The 17,201-nt window shown below is 49.7% G+C and overlaps 1 protein-coding gene across 5 annotated transcripts in view; it reads right to left on the reverse strand.

The window, feature by feature from the left end:
• HCK (HCK proto-oncogene, Src family tyrosine kinase) overlaps positions 1 to 12,491 on the reverse strand; it is a 48,673-nt gene extending 36,182 nt beyond the window's left edge. For 2 of the 5 annotated variants that reach the window (XM_066384098.1, XM_066384097.1), the window contains exon 1: positions 12,415 to 12,490. In XM_066384098.1, the coding sequence (XP_066240195.1) occupies positions 12,415 to 12,434 (20 nt within the window). In that variant the 5' untranslated portion in view covers positions 12,435 to 12,490. Of the gene's footprint in view, positions 1 to 1,329; positions 1,611 to 12,414 lie in introns of those variants that run through there. The other 3 variants (XM_066384099.1, XM_066384100.1, XM_066384101.1) reach the window with 3 other exon arrangements.
• Positions 12,492 to 17,201: the final 4,710 nt, after the last annotated feature.

Consider the following 17,201-nt stretch of genomic DNA (forward strand, 5'->3'; position numbering starts at 1 on the left):
ACAAGGGGTGGGGAGCTTTCAATTCTATCTCTCGCTTTTAGTAATTTTTATATATTTTTTAAAAAAAATCTGAAGCAAACATGACAAAGCACTAACATCTGTTAATTCTGGGTGGTGGGTCCCTGGGATATTGAATATATTAGTCTTTTTGCTTTTCCGTATTTTAACCTGCCCCCCAAGAAAAAAAAAGGACAAGGAAGAGAAAGCCATGGGATAAGGGAACTGACATTTATTGAGGCCTTTCGCTGCGCCGGCCCCAGGTTAAACCAGCGGTAGTCCTGGGGTCAGGGCCCAGAAATCAGTGTTTTAATAGGCCTTCCAGGTGATTCCGCTGTTCTGCTAAAGTTGAGAACCACTGGGCTAGACCATCCTACCTATGACGTAGTTAACATGTATTAAGCATAGACACCTGTCAGGCAGTACTCTAAGAGCTTTCATTCAGTAACTCAACCTAATCTTCAAAACCACCCCGGGAGGGAGCCATTATTATTACTGTCCCCATCCTACAGGTACGGAAGTGGGGGCACTGAAAGGCCAAACCCCCTGCCCAAAGTCCCAGAGGCAGGGTGGCTCCCAGAAGTCCCCTTCCTAACCAGTACACAAACTGTCTCTCAGCTGCACAAACCTGGGACATACGCTAGCTCAGGCAGCCTTGGAAGAAAGAATTAATAGTCCCATTTGACAGATGAGGAAACTGGAATTCAGAGATGACAGTGACCTGCCCAAGGTCTCGAAGGAGGAAAGTGAAGAGGCGGATACTCTGTGTTTAGTCCGTGAGGTTTTGAGGTTTGACCTGGACCTGGGAGGGATCAGGACCCAGCCGAGGAGGAGGAGGAGGAGGAGGAGGAGGAGGAGGAGGAGGAGGAGGAGGAGGAGGAGGAGGAGGAGGAGGAGGACGGAGTGCAGCCACCTGGGTGTGGCTCGCACGTCACGCCTAGGACCAGCTGTCCCCTTCCCCACGACCGCTGCCAACCCGCCGTGACCGGTCACCAACCCCCACCAGGAACCGTAAGGGCTTCCCCTCCTGGGCTTCGTGAAGCCCCGTCCCTTCCTTCTCGTTTTTGCTTTTGCAGAAGGGGAACCTGGACGGCCCAGAGAAGTGGCTGCTCCGCCTCAGCGCCCTCGGCAGCCCGAGCTTCCCCAGGGTGGCCGCGGAGCAGTCCTGCCCCTCACCGGGGCCCCCGCCCCCGGGGTCTGCCCTCCGCCCCCGGCCTGCCCGCCGCTGCCCCGACGGCCCCTTCCCTGCACCGCCGCCTGCCTCCCGCACCCTGCAGGGCCTCGGGCCGGCCTCACGGGCCGGGTCCGTCCCCCTCTGTCCACCGCACTCACCTGGGTGCCCGCTCCTCGTCCCGCGGGCAGCCCGGATCTTCGCAGCTCGAGCGCCCCCCCAGCGCAGCAGCCCCCGGGGTCCCAGGGCACCCGCACCCCGAGGGAAGGGGACGGACTTTGAAGAAGAGACTAGGGCGGCCCAGGGAGGGGCTTCCGTGCCGCGGGTCTTTCAAAGCTTCTCTCGGGCTGAACTGCCCGGGTCCCCCTCTCACCAGCCTCTAGGCTTGGGTCGTCCGCCTGGGCTAGAACCAGGGACGGGGTGGTGCCCACAGGCCGTCTGGGCGCCCTAGCAGCGCCCGGGGAAATGTTAACCCCGCCCCGAATCACTCTAACCCCGCCCCGAATCACTCTAACCCCGCCCCCGAAAGGCTCTAACCCCGCCCCCGAAAGGCTCTAACCCCGCCCCAGGATCCTAACCTCCGCCCCCCACCTCCCGGGACCCTAATCCCGCCGCCTAAAGGTTAGCACCACCCACCCCAGGGTTTTAACCCCGCCCCCAAGAATTCTAACCTCTTCCCCCGTAAAGATCTTGAGCCCATCCCCCTCCCCCAAATATCCTAACACCTCTCCCAATGAATTCTAATTCTGCCTCCTGACACGCTAACCTTGTCCCCAAAAGGATTACGTAAACCCCATCCTGGATTTTAACCGACCCCCACCCCCGGCAAGAACCCTAACTACCCCGTCTTCTCCTCCAAGATTCTAACTTTGCCCCAAATGATTCTGAATTCCTCATTTGAAGGATCTTTAACCTCGCCCACCGGAGGTTTCTAATCCTGCCAAGGGGATTCTAATCCGACCAACCCTGGAGGGTCCTAGCCCTTTTTTCCAAGGACTCTAACCCAGCCCTCAAGAGTTAACCCTAATCCCGGAACTCTAGACCCTCACACGCTCCTAAATGATCCCAGCCGCGCTCCCAGAGAATTTGAACACGCCCCTCGGGATTCTAATCCGGTCCATCCAAAAATTCCAGCCCTGTGTTCCGGGGATCGCCCCCAACCCCCATCAGAGAATTCTAACCCCACTCTGGGTTCTAGCCGCCCCTTTCCCCAGCATTCTGATTCGTTCCCGCTCCTCCACCGTTCCAATCCCGTCCCGCCAGCCCGGCCCTTCCCCCACGCTGTGTCCTAAACCTTCCAGGCCCTTAGGCATCGCTCCCCAGGCTACACAAAGTCCCTCGCCCCCAGGAACTGCCCAGGCTCATTTCTGGAGCACTTCCCAGCAGTTCAGAGGACTTCGAAAATTGAGGGGGCGGAAGTCTGGACTGCAGGAAGAGAGATGCAGGTTCTGGGGACATCAGACGGTCATCCTCAACCTTAGCTTTCTTCCCCCCTCCCCCGCTAGTTTGTCACTGTGATGGCAAAGGACCATAGATAGCTTGAAACAGTCTCCTGTTAACAATAACCAATCTCACCCCCCACCCTCCGACTCCGCCTTTTTTTTTTTTTTGCTATTAAAGTAATACTGCAATATAAATCCTACATGTTCCCAGTGCTCCTATCAACTTTATTGTGAAATGCTTTTCTAAATAAAATGCACCCTTATAAATATTCAGCTTGATGAGTTTTGACAAATGCATAACCCCGTGTAACCACCACTATGTATTAGTATCAAAGAATATTTATACAATTACACATTTTATCCTAAAACACTGCCTCACCCGTACTTGGGGTGGCAAGCATTTTGCCCATTCATTCATTCATTCATTCATTTTCATGGAGAACAGAGATGATCACAAGAAGCGGTGCTTACGGCCACATCTTTAGAATCAGACTCAAGTTCCAACCCTGGCACTACCATCCAGCAACTGAGTTACCTTGCATAAACCATGTCATCTCTCTGATCTCAGTTTCCTCATCTGTTAAATGGGAATGATATTAGTATTTACCTCAGTGAGTCATTGTGAGAATCAACTAGCATCTTCTGTCCAAGGATAACAAGGGTTATGAGAAAAGTAAAGCAGGGCAAAGAGAGAGGAAGTGGGGGGAGGGTGATGGTGTGACGTGAGACAGTCGTCAGGGAAGACCTCTCTGAAGAAGAAGTAGGTGAGCGAGCACCTGTCAAATCGAGGGACCAAGTCATGTGACAATCTGAAGAAAGTGTGTTCCGAGCAGAAGGAGTAGTAACAGCTAAGGTCTTGAGATGCCACTGTCCCTGGTGTATTTAATGAACACAAGGAGGCCAGTGGAGCTGAAACGGAGTGCACGAGTGGGCGAGGGATGGATATGATGTCGGGGAGGTGCTGGGGCCAGAGCGTGAGGCCATCAGTGATTTGATATTGTGTGCATATTTTAATTAACAGGAGATGAGAGCCATTGCAGGTTTCTGAGCGGAAGAGGGAGCCACACTGGCTTGTGCTCTAATGGGATCCCTGCTGGGTGGGGAATGGGTTGGAGGGGCCAGGGAGATGCAGGGAACCCAGTGAGCAGGCTGAGGCAGTCAGCCAAAGGCAAGATGGCGTCGGCTGGGGTGGTGACAATGGACAATTGTTGGAGCTCAGAGAGAGAAAAGATCAGGATGCCTGAGACTTCCTGAGTCTGTACAAGCAGAGTCATTGCAGCACTGATTTTACCAGGAGAGGACACTGGAAGTCACCTACATAGGGGGTTGGGGCTTTATAAAGTCATCTCGTAGGATGGGAAAGACAGCTCATGGAAAAGGCATCCCTTCATGGATTAAGGCTTAGATTTAACATTGTGAAGATGACAGTACTCTCCAAACTGATCAACATAATCCCTATCAAAACCCCAGATATCTCTTTTTTTTTTTTAGGATAGACAAGCTTATCCTAAAATTTGTATGGAAATAAAAGGAACTCAGAACAGCCAAAACAATCTTTTTTTTTTTTTTTTTTTTTTTTTTTTTAGCAAGCGAGCAAGAGATAGAGAGAGGAAGGGAGAGAGATGAGAAGCATCAACTCATAGTTGCAGCACTTTAGTTGTTCATTGATTGCTTCTCATACGTGCCTTGACTGGGGGACTCAAACCAGCAATCTTGGGCTCCAGCCAGCGGTCTTTGAGCTCAAACCAGTGACCATGGGGTCATGTCTGTGATCCCACACTCAAGCCAGTGACCCCACGCTCAAGTTGGTGAGCCCATGCTCAAGCTGGCAATCTTGGGGTTTTGAACCTGGGACCTCAGCATCCCAGGTCAACGCTCTGTCCACTGCGCCACCACCAGTCAGGCCAGCCGAAACGATCTTGAAAAAGTAAAATAGAGTTGGAAGACTCACACTTCCTATTTAAAAACTTACTTCCAAGCTACAGTAATCAAGATAGCGTGGTTCTGGCATAGGGGTAGACATATATAGATCCGTGGAACAGAATCGAGAGTTCAGAAATAAAACCTCCCATTTACAGCCAATTGAATTGCAAAATAAGGGAGCCAAGACAACGCATAGTCTTTTCAATAAGCGGTGCTGGAACAACTGGATGTTCCCACGCACAATACTGACGTCAGGTCCCTACTGTACACCATTCACAAAATTTAACTCAAAATGGGTTATAGACCTAAACTTGTAAGCTAAGACCACAAAACTCTTCAAAGGAAACCTTTATGGCCTTGAGTTAGACAAAGCTTTCTTAATGTGACACAGCTGATAAAAGAAAAATGGACAAGCTGGACTTCATCAAACCTCTAAACTTGTGATGTGAATGATACAAGCAAGAGAATGAAAAGGTGAGCCACAGAAAGAGGGAAAATATCTGCAAACCTTAGGTCTCATAAGGGACTGGCGTGTGGAATATAGAAGCAATACAACTCAATAACAAAAAGACAACATAATTGAAAAATAGGCAAAGGATCTGAATAGACAGTTCTTCAAAGAAGCTATACAAATAACTAATAAGCACATGAAAAGATGCTTAATATCATCAGTCACTGGAGAAATACAGATTAAAGCCACAACGAGACACTACTTCACATCTATTAAAATGGCTAGAATAAGAAAGACCAATAATAACAAGCGTAGATGAGAATATGAAGAAGTTAGAACCCTCATGCAGTGCTGGTGGGAATATAAAATAGTGCAGCCCCTTTGGAAAAGCTTGGCAGTTCCTCAAAAGGTTAAACATAGCGTTGCCATATGACCCAGCAATCCTACTCTAAGTACATATCAAATAGAATTTAAAATATATGTGTACACAAAAATTTCTATGTGAAAATTTCATAGCAGCATTATCCATTAATAATCAAAAAGTGGAAGCAACTCCATTGTCCATCAGTAAGTAAAATATGGTCTATCCATACAATGAAATATTATTTGGCAATAAAGACTTAAGAAGAGCCCTGGCCTGTTGGCTCAGTGATATAGCATCGGCCTGGCATATGAAAGTCTCGGGTTCAATTCCTGGTCAGGGCACACAGGAGAAGCAACTATCTGCTTCTCTACCCTTCCCCCTGTCCCTTCTTTCTCTCCGTCTCTCTCTTCTCCTCCTGCAGCCATGGCTCGGTTGGAGCAAGTTGGCTGGAGAAACTGAGGATGGCGCCATGGCCTTGCCTCAGGCACTAAAAATAGCTAGGCTGCTGAGCAATGGAGCAACATCCCCAGATGGGCAGAGCATCACCCCATAGGGGGCTTGCCAGGTGGATCTTGGTCGGGGTGCATGTGGGAGTCTATCTCTCTACCTTCTCACTTATCATTTAAGAAAAAAAAAAGATTTATGAAGGACTGATACATGCTACCACATGGATGAACACTAAGAATGTTATGTTAAATGAAAGAAGCCAGCCACCAAAGACCACATGTTGTATGATTCCATTTATATGAAATGTCCAGACGAGGCAAGTCCACAGAAACAGGAAGTAGATGAGTGTTGCCCAGGGCTGGGGGTTGGGGAGGAAAAAGAAGTGGCTGCTAATGGGTATGGATTTGAGGAGGGGCATGGTAATGACCACGGTCCTGAAACTGATCGTGGGAATGGTTACATAAAGCTGCAACTAGACGAAAAATCACTGAACTGTGCATTTCAAATGATGAATGTATGCTATGGAAATTATAATCCAATAAAAATGTTGGTTTTGTTTTTTCAATAGAAAGAATGAAGAGACTGCATACTAATAGGGAACCAGCTGGTAAGTGGAGGGGGCAGGGTGCACAATAGCCTGTGGTGTATTTTCCAATTTGCGTAGACCGAGAACACAAACACGGGTGGGAATGCACCAGCACACGCCTGGGCCACGCCAGGTAGGGCAGGCAGAGGGGTCCCTGGGGAAGCAGTCCCGATGGAGGGGCTGGGGGGCTGGATGACAGAGGGAGGGGGACTGACTGTCAGTCAGTATACCCTTTGCACTTCCGAACTTTGAGCCACCTGGATAGATGATTCAAAAATAAAGTCAGTTTTCATGGACAAGACAGAACGGAGGCTGAGGAGAATTTTTAGAGGATAAAAAGAGTCATTAAGAGGTTTGGGGTGTGCACTTGACAAGGGGTCGGGGTGGAAGAACGAAGGGAGGAAAGGTGCTGAGGCTGGAATGACTGCCCCTCACTCGCTGGGACTTTGTTTTCTTCATTTGCAAAGTAAAAATACCTCACCAGGTCACTGAAATATTGTACAAAGAGCCCTTCAACTCACTTCATCTCTTTGAGATAGGGATGACAATGAATGGATGGCTCAGAGAGGTAAAGGCACTTGTCCAGGGTCACACAGCAAGCAGAGCTGAGATTCAAAGCCAGGTCTGTGAGCCTCCGGTGCATCTCCAAAGGCTGTGCTCGTAGTGACTACACGAACTCAGTTAGTGTGCTCTGGACACTGAGGAGCAGAGAGGGGGAGCTGCTTACCAGAGGACGCGACACAGGCCCCTGTCCCGGAGGGAGAGCAGGGGCTCAGAGACAACACAGACCTCGGTTCACAGTGGGTCAGATGCTGGCTCTTTCAAAAAGTATATTTTCCTATTGGCAGGGGCATTTGCATTTCCTATTTCAAATTCTTTGGGACCGCTGTTGATTGTTCTATATTCAAAACAGGACGGAGGATGGGGAAGAGAGCCAGAATCATTTGTTCAGGGCTCAGATATTTCCCCTTTTATTTGCAAAGTAGCCAGTGTTCATTTCACAGCTACACCCTCCCAGGCAGGAGGTCCCCGCTGCCCTCATCTTCCAAGAAAGGCAAATAAAGAGAAGACTAGCCCTTGAAAACTCCCAACAGCTCCCAGCAAGTCCCGGACCTCGCTTCTTGAAAAGATCCTCCATCCTCTCTAGCCCGTCCTCCCCGCCTTGTTTTTCTCCAGAGAACTTGTCACCACCAGGCACGATGTTGAATCTCTCTCTTCTACATTTTTCTTTTTTTTTTTTTTTTTTTTTTTTGTATTTTTCTGAAGCTGGAAACGGGGAGAGACAGTCAGACAGACTCCTGCATGTGCCCGACCGGGATCCACCCGGCACGCCCACCAGGGGCGACGCTCTGCCCACCAGGGGGCGATGCTCTGCCCCTCTGGGGCGTCGCTCTGTTGTGACTAGAGCCACTCTAGCGCCTGGGGCAGAGGCCAAGGAGCCATCCCCAGCGCCCGGGCCATCTTTGCTCCAATGGAGCCTCGGCTGTGGGAGGGGAAGAGAGAGACAGAGAGGAAGGAGGGGGGGGGGGTGGAGAAGCAAATGGGCGTTTCTCCTATGTGCCCTGGCCGGGAATCGAACTCGGGACTTCTGCATGCCAGGCCGACGCTCTACCGCTGAGCCAATCGGCCAGGGCCTCTCTTCTACATTTTTCAAGTTCCATGCAGTACTATTTATTCATGCGCCCATTTTACAGATGAAGGAGAAACTGAAGTTCAAGCTTTATGAACAGCCAGTGAATGATGGTGCTGAGAGCCAAACCCTTCAATCTTTGATTAGTTCTCTTCATATTTATTAAGGGCTTACTATGTGCATCTCTGCTAGGGGCTGGGAGCACACCCACAAAAAGTGGGCAAGATAGTCTTGGCCTCCAAGCAGCGTCCAATCCAATTAAGGGCACAATAACTTAGATACAGTGTGGAAAATGCTGTGGTGGAGAGAAGCCCATGACATTGTAGGACCGCACAGGAAAGACACTGGCCCAGCCTGTAGTGCATCAAGGAGGACTTCTTGAAGGAGGTGATCAGTTGAAGTTTAAAGGATGCTAGTAGAAGATCATGGCAAAAGGTATTCCAAACAGAAGGGCCAGCTTGACAAAGCCTTGAGGGAGGAACAGCCTGGCCCATTGAATGAATCGTAAACATTTCTGTGTTGTTGGTGCCTGAAGTCCAGGACGCAGATGGGAGGAAGATGAGGCTGGAGGTGCAGCCCCTGCTGATAAGGGCTCGGGTTCCCTCTTGTGAGTGACTGGGGAGATCTGCCCCCGGGTGTCTTGGAAGCTTACCTACCCAGGTACCACCCTAAAGGCAACTAACCTCCCGCTCAGGGGTGTGGTGGGACCGGGCAGAGATGGGGACACTGAGGGTGCCAGGGAAGTTGTTTTTTTGCCCCCAGCTGCGTGGTTACCTCCAGCTGACAGGTCCTCCCAGGGGTGTGGGGGATGGTTTAGTTTCACAACTCCCTCCCTGCCCCCCCCCCCAATGTCCCCAGAGGCCAAGAAAAGAGGAAGAGCTTAGAGGACTTCCTCTTGGGTCCGGGTGCGCTGGAGCCCAGGCAGGTGGGGGCAGAGGGCACGGGGAGGGGAGGAATGATGACAGAGGGAGACCTGCCCACCCTCTGGCATTCTCCTAAATAGAAAGGCCAAAGGCCTGGGCCCCAGCCCTGCCCCCACTCAGTGGTGGCCAGGCTCCTGCAAGGTGCACCCAGGCCTGGGCGCTGAGAGACTGGGTTGGCATCTCAGCAAGTCTAAGTTACTGTCCGCGCCTGGGCAAGACCTCTCTGAGCTCTGCATCCTGCACGAGGGGGCACATCCTTACTCAGCAGTTTAAAACTGAGGCGATGTTGGCTCAGTGGTAGAGCGTCGGCCTGGTGTGCAGGAGTCCCGGGTTCAATTCCCGGCCAGGGCACACAGGAGAGGCGCCCATCTGCTTCTCCACCCCTCCCCCTCTCCTTCCTCTCTGTCTCTCTCTTCCCCTCCCACAGCTGAGGCTCCATTGGAGCAAAGTTGGCCCGGGCACTGAGGATGGCTCTGTGGCCTCTGCCTCGGGCGCTAGAATGGCTCTGGTTGCAATAGAGCAACGTCCCAGATGGACGGAGCATCGCCCCCTGGTGGGCGTGCCGGGTGGATCCCAGTCGGGCTCATGTGGGAGTCTGTCTGACTGCCTCCCCATTTCCAACTTCAGAAAAATACAAAAGAAAAAAAACCTGAGGCAATGTGCAGGAACCGCCAGAGAGAGCTCCCCAGGACTATGTGCCTAATAGTATAGAATGTATATTCCTTTTTTAAAAAATAACATGATTTTGTATTTATTTATCTGCATCTGTACAGACACGCATAGAGAAATGTCTGGGAATTAACTACACAGGCTGCAAGAACAGAGGCCGCCACCGGAGAAGAAAGGAATGTTGGGATGAGGCAGAAAGAGAGGGTGACTTTTCTTCTATTTGTTTAAAAAAATTTTTTTTAACTAGACTATCTTTGTTTCTATTTCTGTAATTAAAATAATAATAATAATAGAGAAGATTGCTATATAGGGTGATCAAGAGTCTTTCCCTCCAAACATTTCATTATGCAAATTTCCAAACACACAGCAAAACTGGAAGACTTTTACAACGAAACCCCCAAACTCCCCACCAACGTTCTACCACAAACACATCGCTTGCCCTGTCACTATCTGTCCTCCTACCACCCCCAACAATTCATCCTGTGAAAATGCATTTCGGAGTGAATTACTTCAGCACACATAGGATTAACTGGAGTTCAATGGGTTTTTTTTTTTTTACAGTATTTTTAATGTAAAACTTACAACAAAATGCACGAGATTAAGTGGCCATTTGCTGAATTTTTGCAAATGAGTATACATCCATGTAACTTCAACCCCATTAAGACGGACCTTTCCATCACTCCAGAAAGTTCCCTCTTCTTGTCCTACAATGTATTTGAATTGCCATTGTTCTGTGAGTCGACATTCAACAGGGGGCCAGGTATACAGAAAGTGCTCAATAAATGCTGGCTGAAGGAATAAATGCATCGAGGCATGAATGTGCCCACAGACTGCTCTCGGAGGGACGGACCATGAGTGCTCCTCTTGTGTTCCCCACAGAACTGAGACACAATAAATGCTTACTAAAGATGGGTTGAGCCCTGGCCGGTTGGCTCAGTGGTAGAGCATCGGCCTGGAGTGCAGGAGTCCTGGGTTCGATTCCCGGCCAGGGCACACAGGAGAAGCACCCATCTGCTTCTTCACCCCTCCCCCTCTCCTTCCTCTCTGTCTCTCTCTTCCCCTCCTGCAGCCAAGGCTCCATTGGAGCAAAGATGGCCCCGGGTGCTGAGGATGGCTCTATAGCCTCTGCCTCAGGCGCTAGAATGGCTCTGGTCACAACAGAGCAAAGGCCGCAGATGGGCAGAGCATCGCCCCCTGGTGGGCATGCCGGATGGATCCCGGTCTGACTGCCTCCCCGTTTCCAACTTCAGAAAAATACAAAAAAAAAAAAAAAAAAAAGATGGATTGATTGTACCAGTTAGACATTCCCATGTGACAAATTACCCAAAGTTTAGCAGCTTAAACAGTGTAAACAGTGATTATCTGACACAGTGTCTGCAGGCCAGGAATCTGGGAGCAGCTTAGCGCAGCGGCTCTGGCTTAGGGTGTCTCCGGAGGCTGCAGTCCGGGTCAGCTTGGTGTGCAGTCAGCTGAAGGACTGACCGGGGTGGGAGGGTCCGTTTCCAAGGCGACTCACTCACATGGCTGTGGGCAAGAGGCCCTAGGTTCTCAACATGAGAACCTTTCGGTTAGGCTGCCTGATCGTGCTCATGACAGAGGGGCTGGCTGTCCCCAGAGCGAGTGACCCAGCAAGGCACAACATCACCCGGGTCACACAGGCCATCCTTACTCAAGTCTACACAAGATCATGAACACCAGAAGGTAAGCCTCACCGGGGACTCCGTGCAGAAGGCAGAGAGCGTTTCTGAGAACTCGCTTAGTGCTGGGTGCTGTGTTGGGTTCCAGAGAGGGTAGAAATGAGTCAGAACCAGCTCTCGCCCTCCCCCTCCCAAAATGAGTGTGTGTGTGTGTGTGTGTGTGTGTGTGTGCGCGCACACACATGTCTGTGTGTGTATGTTAGGGGTCAGACAGACATAAAAACAGATGTTCTTATAGAGTACAATAAACATCACAACGGCATTTTTTTTTTAAAAATTGCTTTTCCATGATTTATAGTCACTGAAGACATTTAAGACACATTATGAAAAGAAGTTTCCTTCCATCCTTGTTACACCACGCAGCCCTCCAGCTCAGAGCGGCAACAACCACCAGCTGTTCGCCGTATCCTCCCAGAACTGTCCCGTGCCTCTACACAAAGACGCTCCCCGCTGCCTTTACACAGAAAAAAGGCACGATCCAAAATGCACTGTCCTGCACCTTTTCTCCCTCTCACTCTATCTTGGAAGTAATTTCACATCGGTACTTAGAGAGCTCCTGCGTTCTGACTTACGGCTGCGTGGTATTCTATCGTCTGCATGAGCTATGGTTTATTTAACCAGTCCCCTCGCCACTGAACAGTTTATTTCTTTCTAATCTTTTGTTACTAGAAACAAAGCCACGACATCCATTATTTCCACCGGTCCCAGTATAAACGTAGGAGAAGTTCCTGGCGATGAAATTGTTGGATCAAAGGGGTCTGTGCACTTTGATCCAACAAATAATAATGGTCACATTTTATTGAACACTTAACTATACATACTTTTTACACGGATTATCTATGAGCTCTATTAAGGGTGATGCTACTATTATTCCCATTTTATAGATGAGGAAAATAAGACCCAGAGACATTTAGGGGCTCACTCAAAGTCACCCAACCAGCAGATGTCAGAGTTGGGATTCCAAACCCACTCGGTCTGACCCGCGGAGCAGAGCACCTAACCACCGCACCAGTGCTCTCTGGTCACTGGTCTTAGAGGGTGCCGTGCTCCTCTGAGCTCGCTGACTTCTGCTCTTGCTGGCCCCACCTGGAGAGCTCCTGCTTACATTGCCTACCTGCCCGAACTCTTGTTCATCTTTCAGTCTCGCTCCCCAGCCACCTTCTCTGCAAAGCCTGCTCCACCTTCCCAGAAACAGCTGTTTCTCGCTCTCCGATTTTACAATGGAGAACTTTCCGCTGTGGTTATGTAAGGACTTCCCTTCCCCATCAGGCCCAGAGCCCCCCGGTGGGCAGGGTCTGTTCTATAGCTGTCTAGTGTCTGGCACAGCATGGGTGCTGTCTACCTGTTTGGTGACCAAGTGACAGTGGCCCCAGGACTCCTCTCCAGCACACCATTGTGAAGGACCACTGGAAGCTGGGAGGGAATAGGAACTGGCAGGCTTCCTGAAACAGGAGGGGCTTAGTGTAGGGGTGAGGACAGTTTCACTCACTTCACCACTTGCCCACGGGGCAGTTCCGTCCCCAGAGGACCCAGCTGGTAGGGAAGTTTCATTCTGACACCACCCCTTGAGGTCTCTGGGAATCAGCTGTCTTGCCTCCAGGGGGTTTCCCCTCTTGCAGTGCCAGGAACCGAACCATGATAGGAAGTGATCCTGGCTGGGTCTCTGGGCACTATAGGAACAAGTGTCCTCATGCCCAGAACCCAGGCCACTCCAGCCAGGTCCTTTGGACTTCAGTAACCAGGGGTTGCGTGGCCTTGGTAACAGGCTAGTTCCGGGGTGATGGGGACATCCTCAGGGCGTGAGGGAAATTGCCCCACTGCTGGAGCTGTGGGGTAAGAACTGCCCCGGGGCCTCTCCGCAAGTCCTGTCACTGTGCCCTGGCTAAGATTGTGGACAACTGAGCTTGATCCTCTCTAAAGCAAAAAGGCCTTAGGTCTTTAAGAAGGATCTCTAGCTCTTCGGCCCAGCCTTGAATAGCCAACTGACTCCTCCCTCTACAGCTGCCTCGCTAGGAACACACCACGGTTCCCGGTAGACTCAGATCCAAGTGCCTCAGCCTGAGATCACTACATCCCAGTCTGGTAGACAGGGCAGCGGGCAGCTAGGAGCATGGGCTCTGGGGTTAGCCAGTTGTGGGTTCAAATCCCAGATCACTGCATGACCTGGGGGTCATTCACTTCACCTCCTTGAGGTCCAGTGCCCTCATCTATAAAATGAGGATAAATAGACTTGAAAACATCAAAATGAAGGATCTGTTAACGGAACAAATTTGTTCCAAGGAAAGCACCATACATAGACTTATGGTTCTCCAAGTGTGGTCCCTGGACCAGCAGCATCACCTGAATACTTCTTAAAAATACAAGTTCTTGCCCTGGCTGGATGGCTCGGTTGGTTAGAACATCGTCTCAGAGCGCAGAGGTGGCCGGTTTGATCCCCGGTCAGGGCATATACAGGAGCAGATCGTTGTTCCCGTCTCTCTCTCCCTCTCTCCCTTTCTCTCTCTCTAAAATGAATAAAATAAACATTTAAAAACTGTTGTAAAAAAAAAATACAAATTCTTGGTCCTCATCCTTGCTTTATTGAGCCAAAACCTTGGGGTGGGGTTCAGCAATTTGCGTTAGCAAACCTTCCAGGAGATTCTGAAGCATGCTAAAGCTGAGAACCACTGCCGAAGATGAACTTCAGAGATGGCTACATATTGGGAGAAGACATCTAGAACATCAACAGCCAACAAGGGACTCATAGCTGAAATGTATAAGCTGCTCCCGCAAATCAACAGCAGCAAAAGAGGAAAAAATGGGCCAAAGAGCCGAACAGGCGATTCATTGAAGGGGAAGTCCACATGCCTGACAAGTGAAGGGAGGTTCTGAATTTCCGGATTAATAGAGACATACAGGTTAGAACAACAGTGGGATGCTACTTTGTCACCCAATCTGTAGGCAAAAATTACAAAGTCAGATTATATAAAAGCTGATGACAGTGGGGGGGAGACAGCATCCTTCACAGGTTGCTAGTGAAGCCATTTCAGCAGAATTTAGTGATATTTAACACCTATATGCCCTGTGATCTAGTAATTCTACTCTCGAGTATAAAGCCCAAAGGAATGTTCATGTAGCCCCATAAGGGGGATGCACAAAAATGTTCATCACGGTGTTGTTTGTGGTAAGAAGGAACTGGGCCCTGGCTGGGTAGCTCGATTGGTTAGAGCAGTGGTCCTCAACAATTTTTTTTTTTTTTTTTTTTTTTTTGGTCCTCAACCTTTTTTGGGCCACGGACCGGTTTAATGTCAGAAAATATTTTCATGGACCGGCCTTTAGGGTGGAACGAATAAATGTATCACGTGACCGAGACAAACATCAAGAGTGATTCTTAGATGGATGTAACAGAGGGAATCTGGTCATTTTTTAAAAATAAAACATCGTTCAGACTTAAATATAAATAAAACGGAAATAATGTAAGTTATTTATTCTTTCTCTGCAGACCGGTACCAAATGGCCCATGGGCCGGTACCGGTACTGGTCCGTGGCCCAGGGGTTGGGGACCACTGGGTTAGAGCATTGTCCTGATGCGCCAAGGTTGCAGGTTCTATCCCTGGTCAGGGCACATACAAGAGGCAACCAATGAATGCATAAATAAGTAGAACAACAAATTGATGTTTCTCTCTCTCTCTCTCTCAAAAACAATAAATAAATAGAAGTTTCAAAAATGTTTATTTTATTGATTTTAGAGAGGAGAAGGGAGAAAGAGAGACAGGGACATCAATCTGTTCCTATATGTGCCCTGACTGGGGATCGAACTGGCAATGTCTGATTTGGGACGATGCTCTAACCAACCAAGCTATCTGGGAAGGGCAATAAGTAAATTTTTAAAAACATTTTTTTTTTAAAGAGAAGAAGTTGGAAACAACTTGTGTGCCCGTCACTGAGGGAATGGATACATAACATAGTGGATGCTCAGATTGGAATATTTTGCAAGAAGCTAGATTTTCCTAAAGCAACACGGTGGATCTTAAAAACATATTATGAAATGAAAAAGAAGCAACCAGCCTGACCTGTGGTGGCGCAGTGGATAAAGCGTTGACCTGGAAACGCTTAGGTCGCCGGTTCAAAAACCCAGGCTTGCCCGGTTGAGGCACAAACGGGAGTTGATGCTTCTCGCTCCTCCCCCCCTTCTGCTCTCATTCTCTCTCTTCTCTCTAAAATTGATAAATAAAATCCTTTTTAAAGAAAGCAACAAGATGAGATCCTTACTCAATACCATTTAGGTAGTGGAACACGCACATAAGCATTGCATATTTTATGTCCAGGGACGTTAATCAGCACACGGGAGTGGGTGCCCTGGTGGGGAGGAGGAGTGTGGGGGAGGGGTGGAGGCAGGGGCCGTAAAACAAAGCGAAGTATCAGAAGGGCCTGGCACGGGCCAATGACAACGGGACACTCACTTGCAACAAACTGAGGATGAATCCTAGAACTGTCTGGACCTGAAACCCTAATAATAATAATAATAATAATAACTACTTTAGCCTGACCAGATGGTGGCGCAGTGGATAAAGCATCAGACTGGGATGCAGAAGACCCAGGTTCAAGACCCCGAGGTCGCCAGCTTGAGCGCGGGCTCATCTGGCTTGAGCAAAAAGCTCACCAGCTTGGGCCCAAGGTCGCTGGCTCCAGCAAGGAGTTACTCGGTCTGCTGAAGGCCCCCGGTCAAGGCACATATGAGAAAGCAATCAATGAACAACTAAGGTGTCCCAATGAAAAACTGATGATTGATGCTTCTCATCTCTCTCCATTCCTGTCTGTCTGTTCCTATCTATCCCTCTCTCTGACTCTATCTCTCTGTCCCTATTAAAATAAATTTAAAAAAAAATAACTACTTTAAATTGGGTGGTGATAGAACCTACCTCATGGGAAGTCCCCTGCGTCTGGCCATGAAGGACGTGGACATTTGATAAATACACCTGCCAGGTCGTTCTAGGTGAGTCTCGGCCCCCCTTCAGGGCTCGTTTCTTTTGGCCCCCAAGCTGTCGCCCAGGCTGTGCCACCTGCTGTCCCTACGCCGGCTCCTCTCCCTCTCCAACGCTGCCTTTTCATTTCTTTGGCTACCCCAGACCCTTGAGACGGCTCTGCAGTCAGTCTTGGGTACTTTCCCTCTCGGGCTTGAGAGCAAGGCCAGGTTGTAACGGGGCCGTGCGTGGGGGGCAAGTTCTCTTTCCTCTTCCCAAGCTGTGCTCCCTCGGGGGTCTCCGTACAGCCCACCCCACCTCCGTCCCCGTGCTGTCGCACACAGGGTAGAGACAGGGAAACCGAGTCAGGCACAGTTAGATGTGGAAGGGAGAGGTATTTACTGAGCACCTGTCACGTGGCAGACCCAGCACGAAGCTCTTGACCTGTGTTAATCCCCACGACCACCCTGTGAGGCAGGGGGGGCCCACCTCACCAAGAGTTGAAGAGGTCAGAGGCGGGGACACTAGCCAGACAGCGGCACCTGGGGCCGCCTGGCTCCGAACCCAAGATCTGCAGAAGCAACTTGTCTGTAGTCTAAGGACCGGGACTGGGATCCCAATCACCCTCCTCTGAGTCAACTCTCCACACGATGATCCAATTTGGGGTGCGGGGTGGGGTACCTGCCACTTAGAGCCTTAAGAAGACCCTCTACAGATTCAGCGCCGTCGGTTTGAATACCACCGGAGACTCAGAGATTCCAAGTCCTTCTCCTTCTCTCAGACTTCAGCTTCTCAAACCGTAGAGCAGCGATTTGCAACCTTCTCCATCTCGTGGCACACGTAAACTAATTACTAAACTCTGCGGCACCCCCTCAAAACTATTTTTTTGCCAATCTGACAAGAAGAAAATGAGTATAATTTTGAATCATTCACACTGGATGGCTATTGTCGTGTTGGC

The sequence above is a fragment of the Saccopteryx leptura genome, chromosome 5 (assembly GCF_036850995.1).
Source record: "Saccopteryx leptura isolate mSacLep1 chromosome 5, mSacLep1_pri_phased_curated, whole genome shotgun sequence".
NCBI classification, from domain to species: Eukaryota; Metazoa; Chordata; class Mammalia; order Chiroptera; family Emballonuridae; genus Saccopteryx; species Saccopteryx leptura.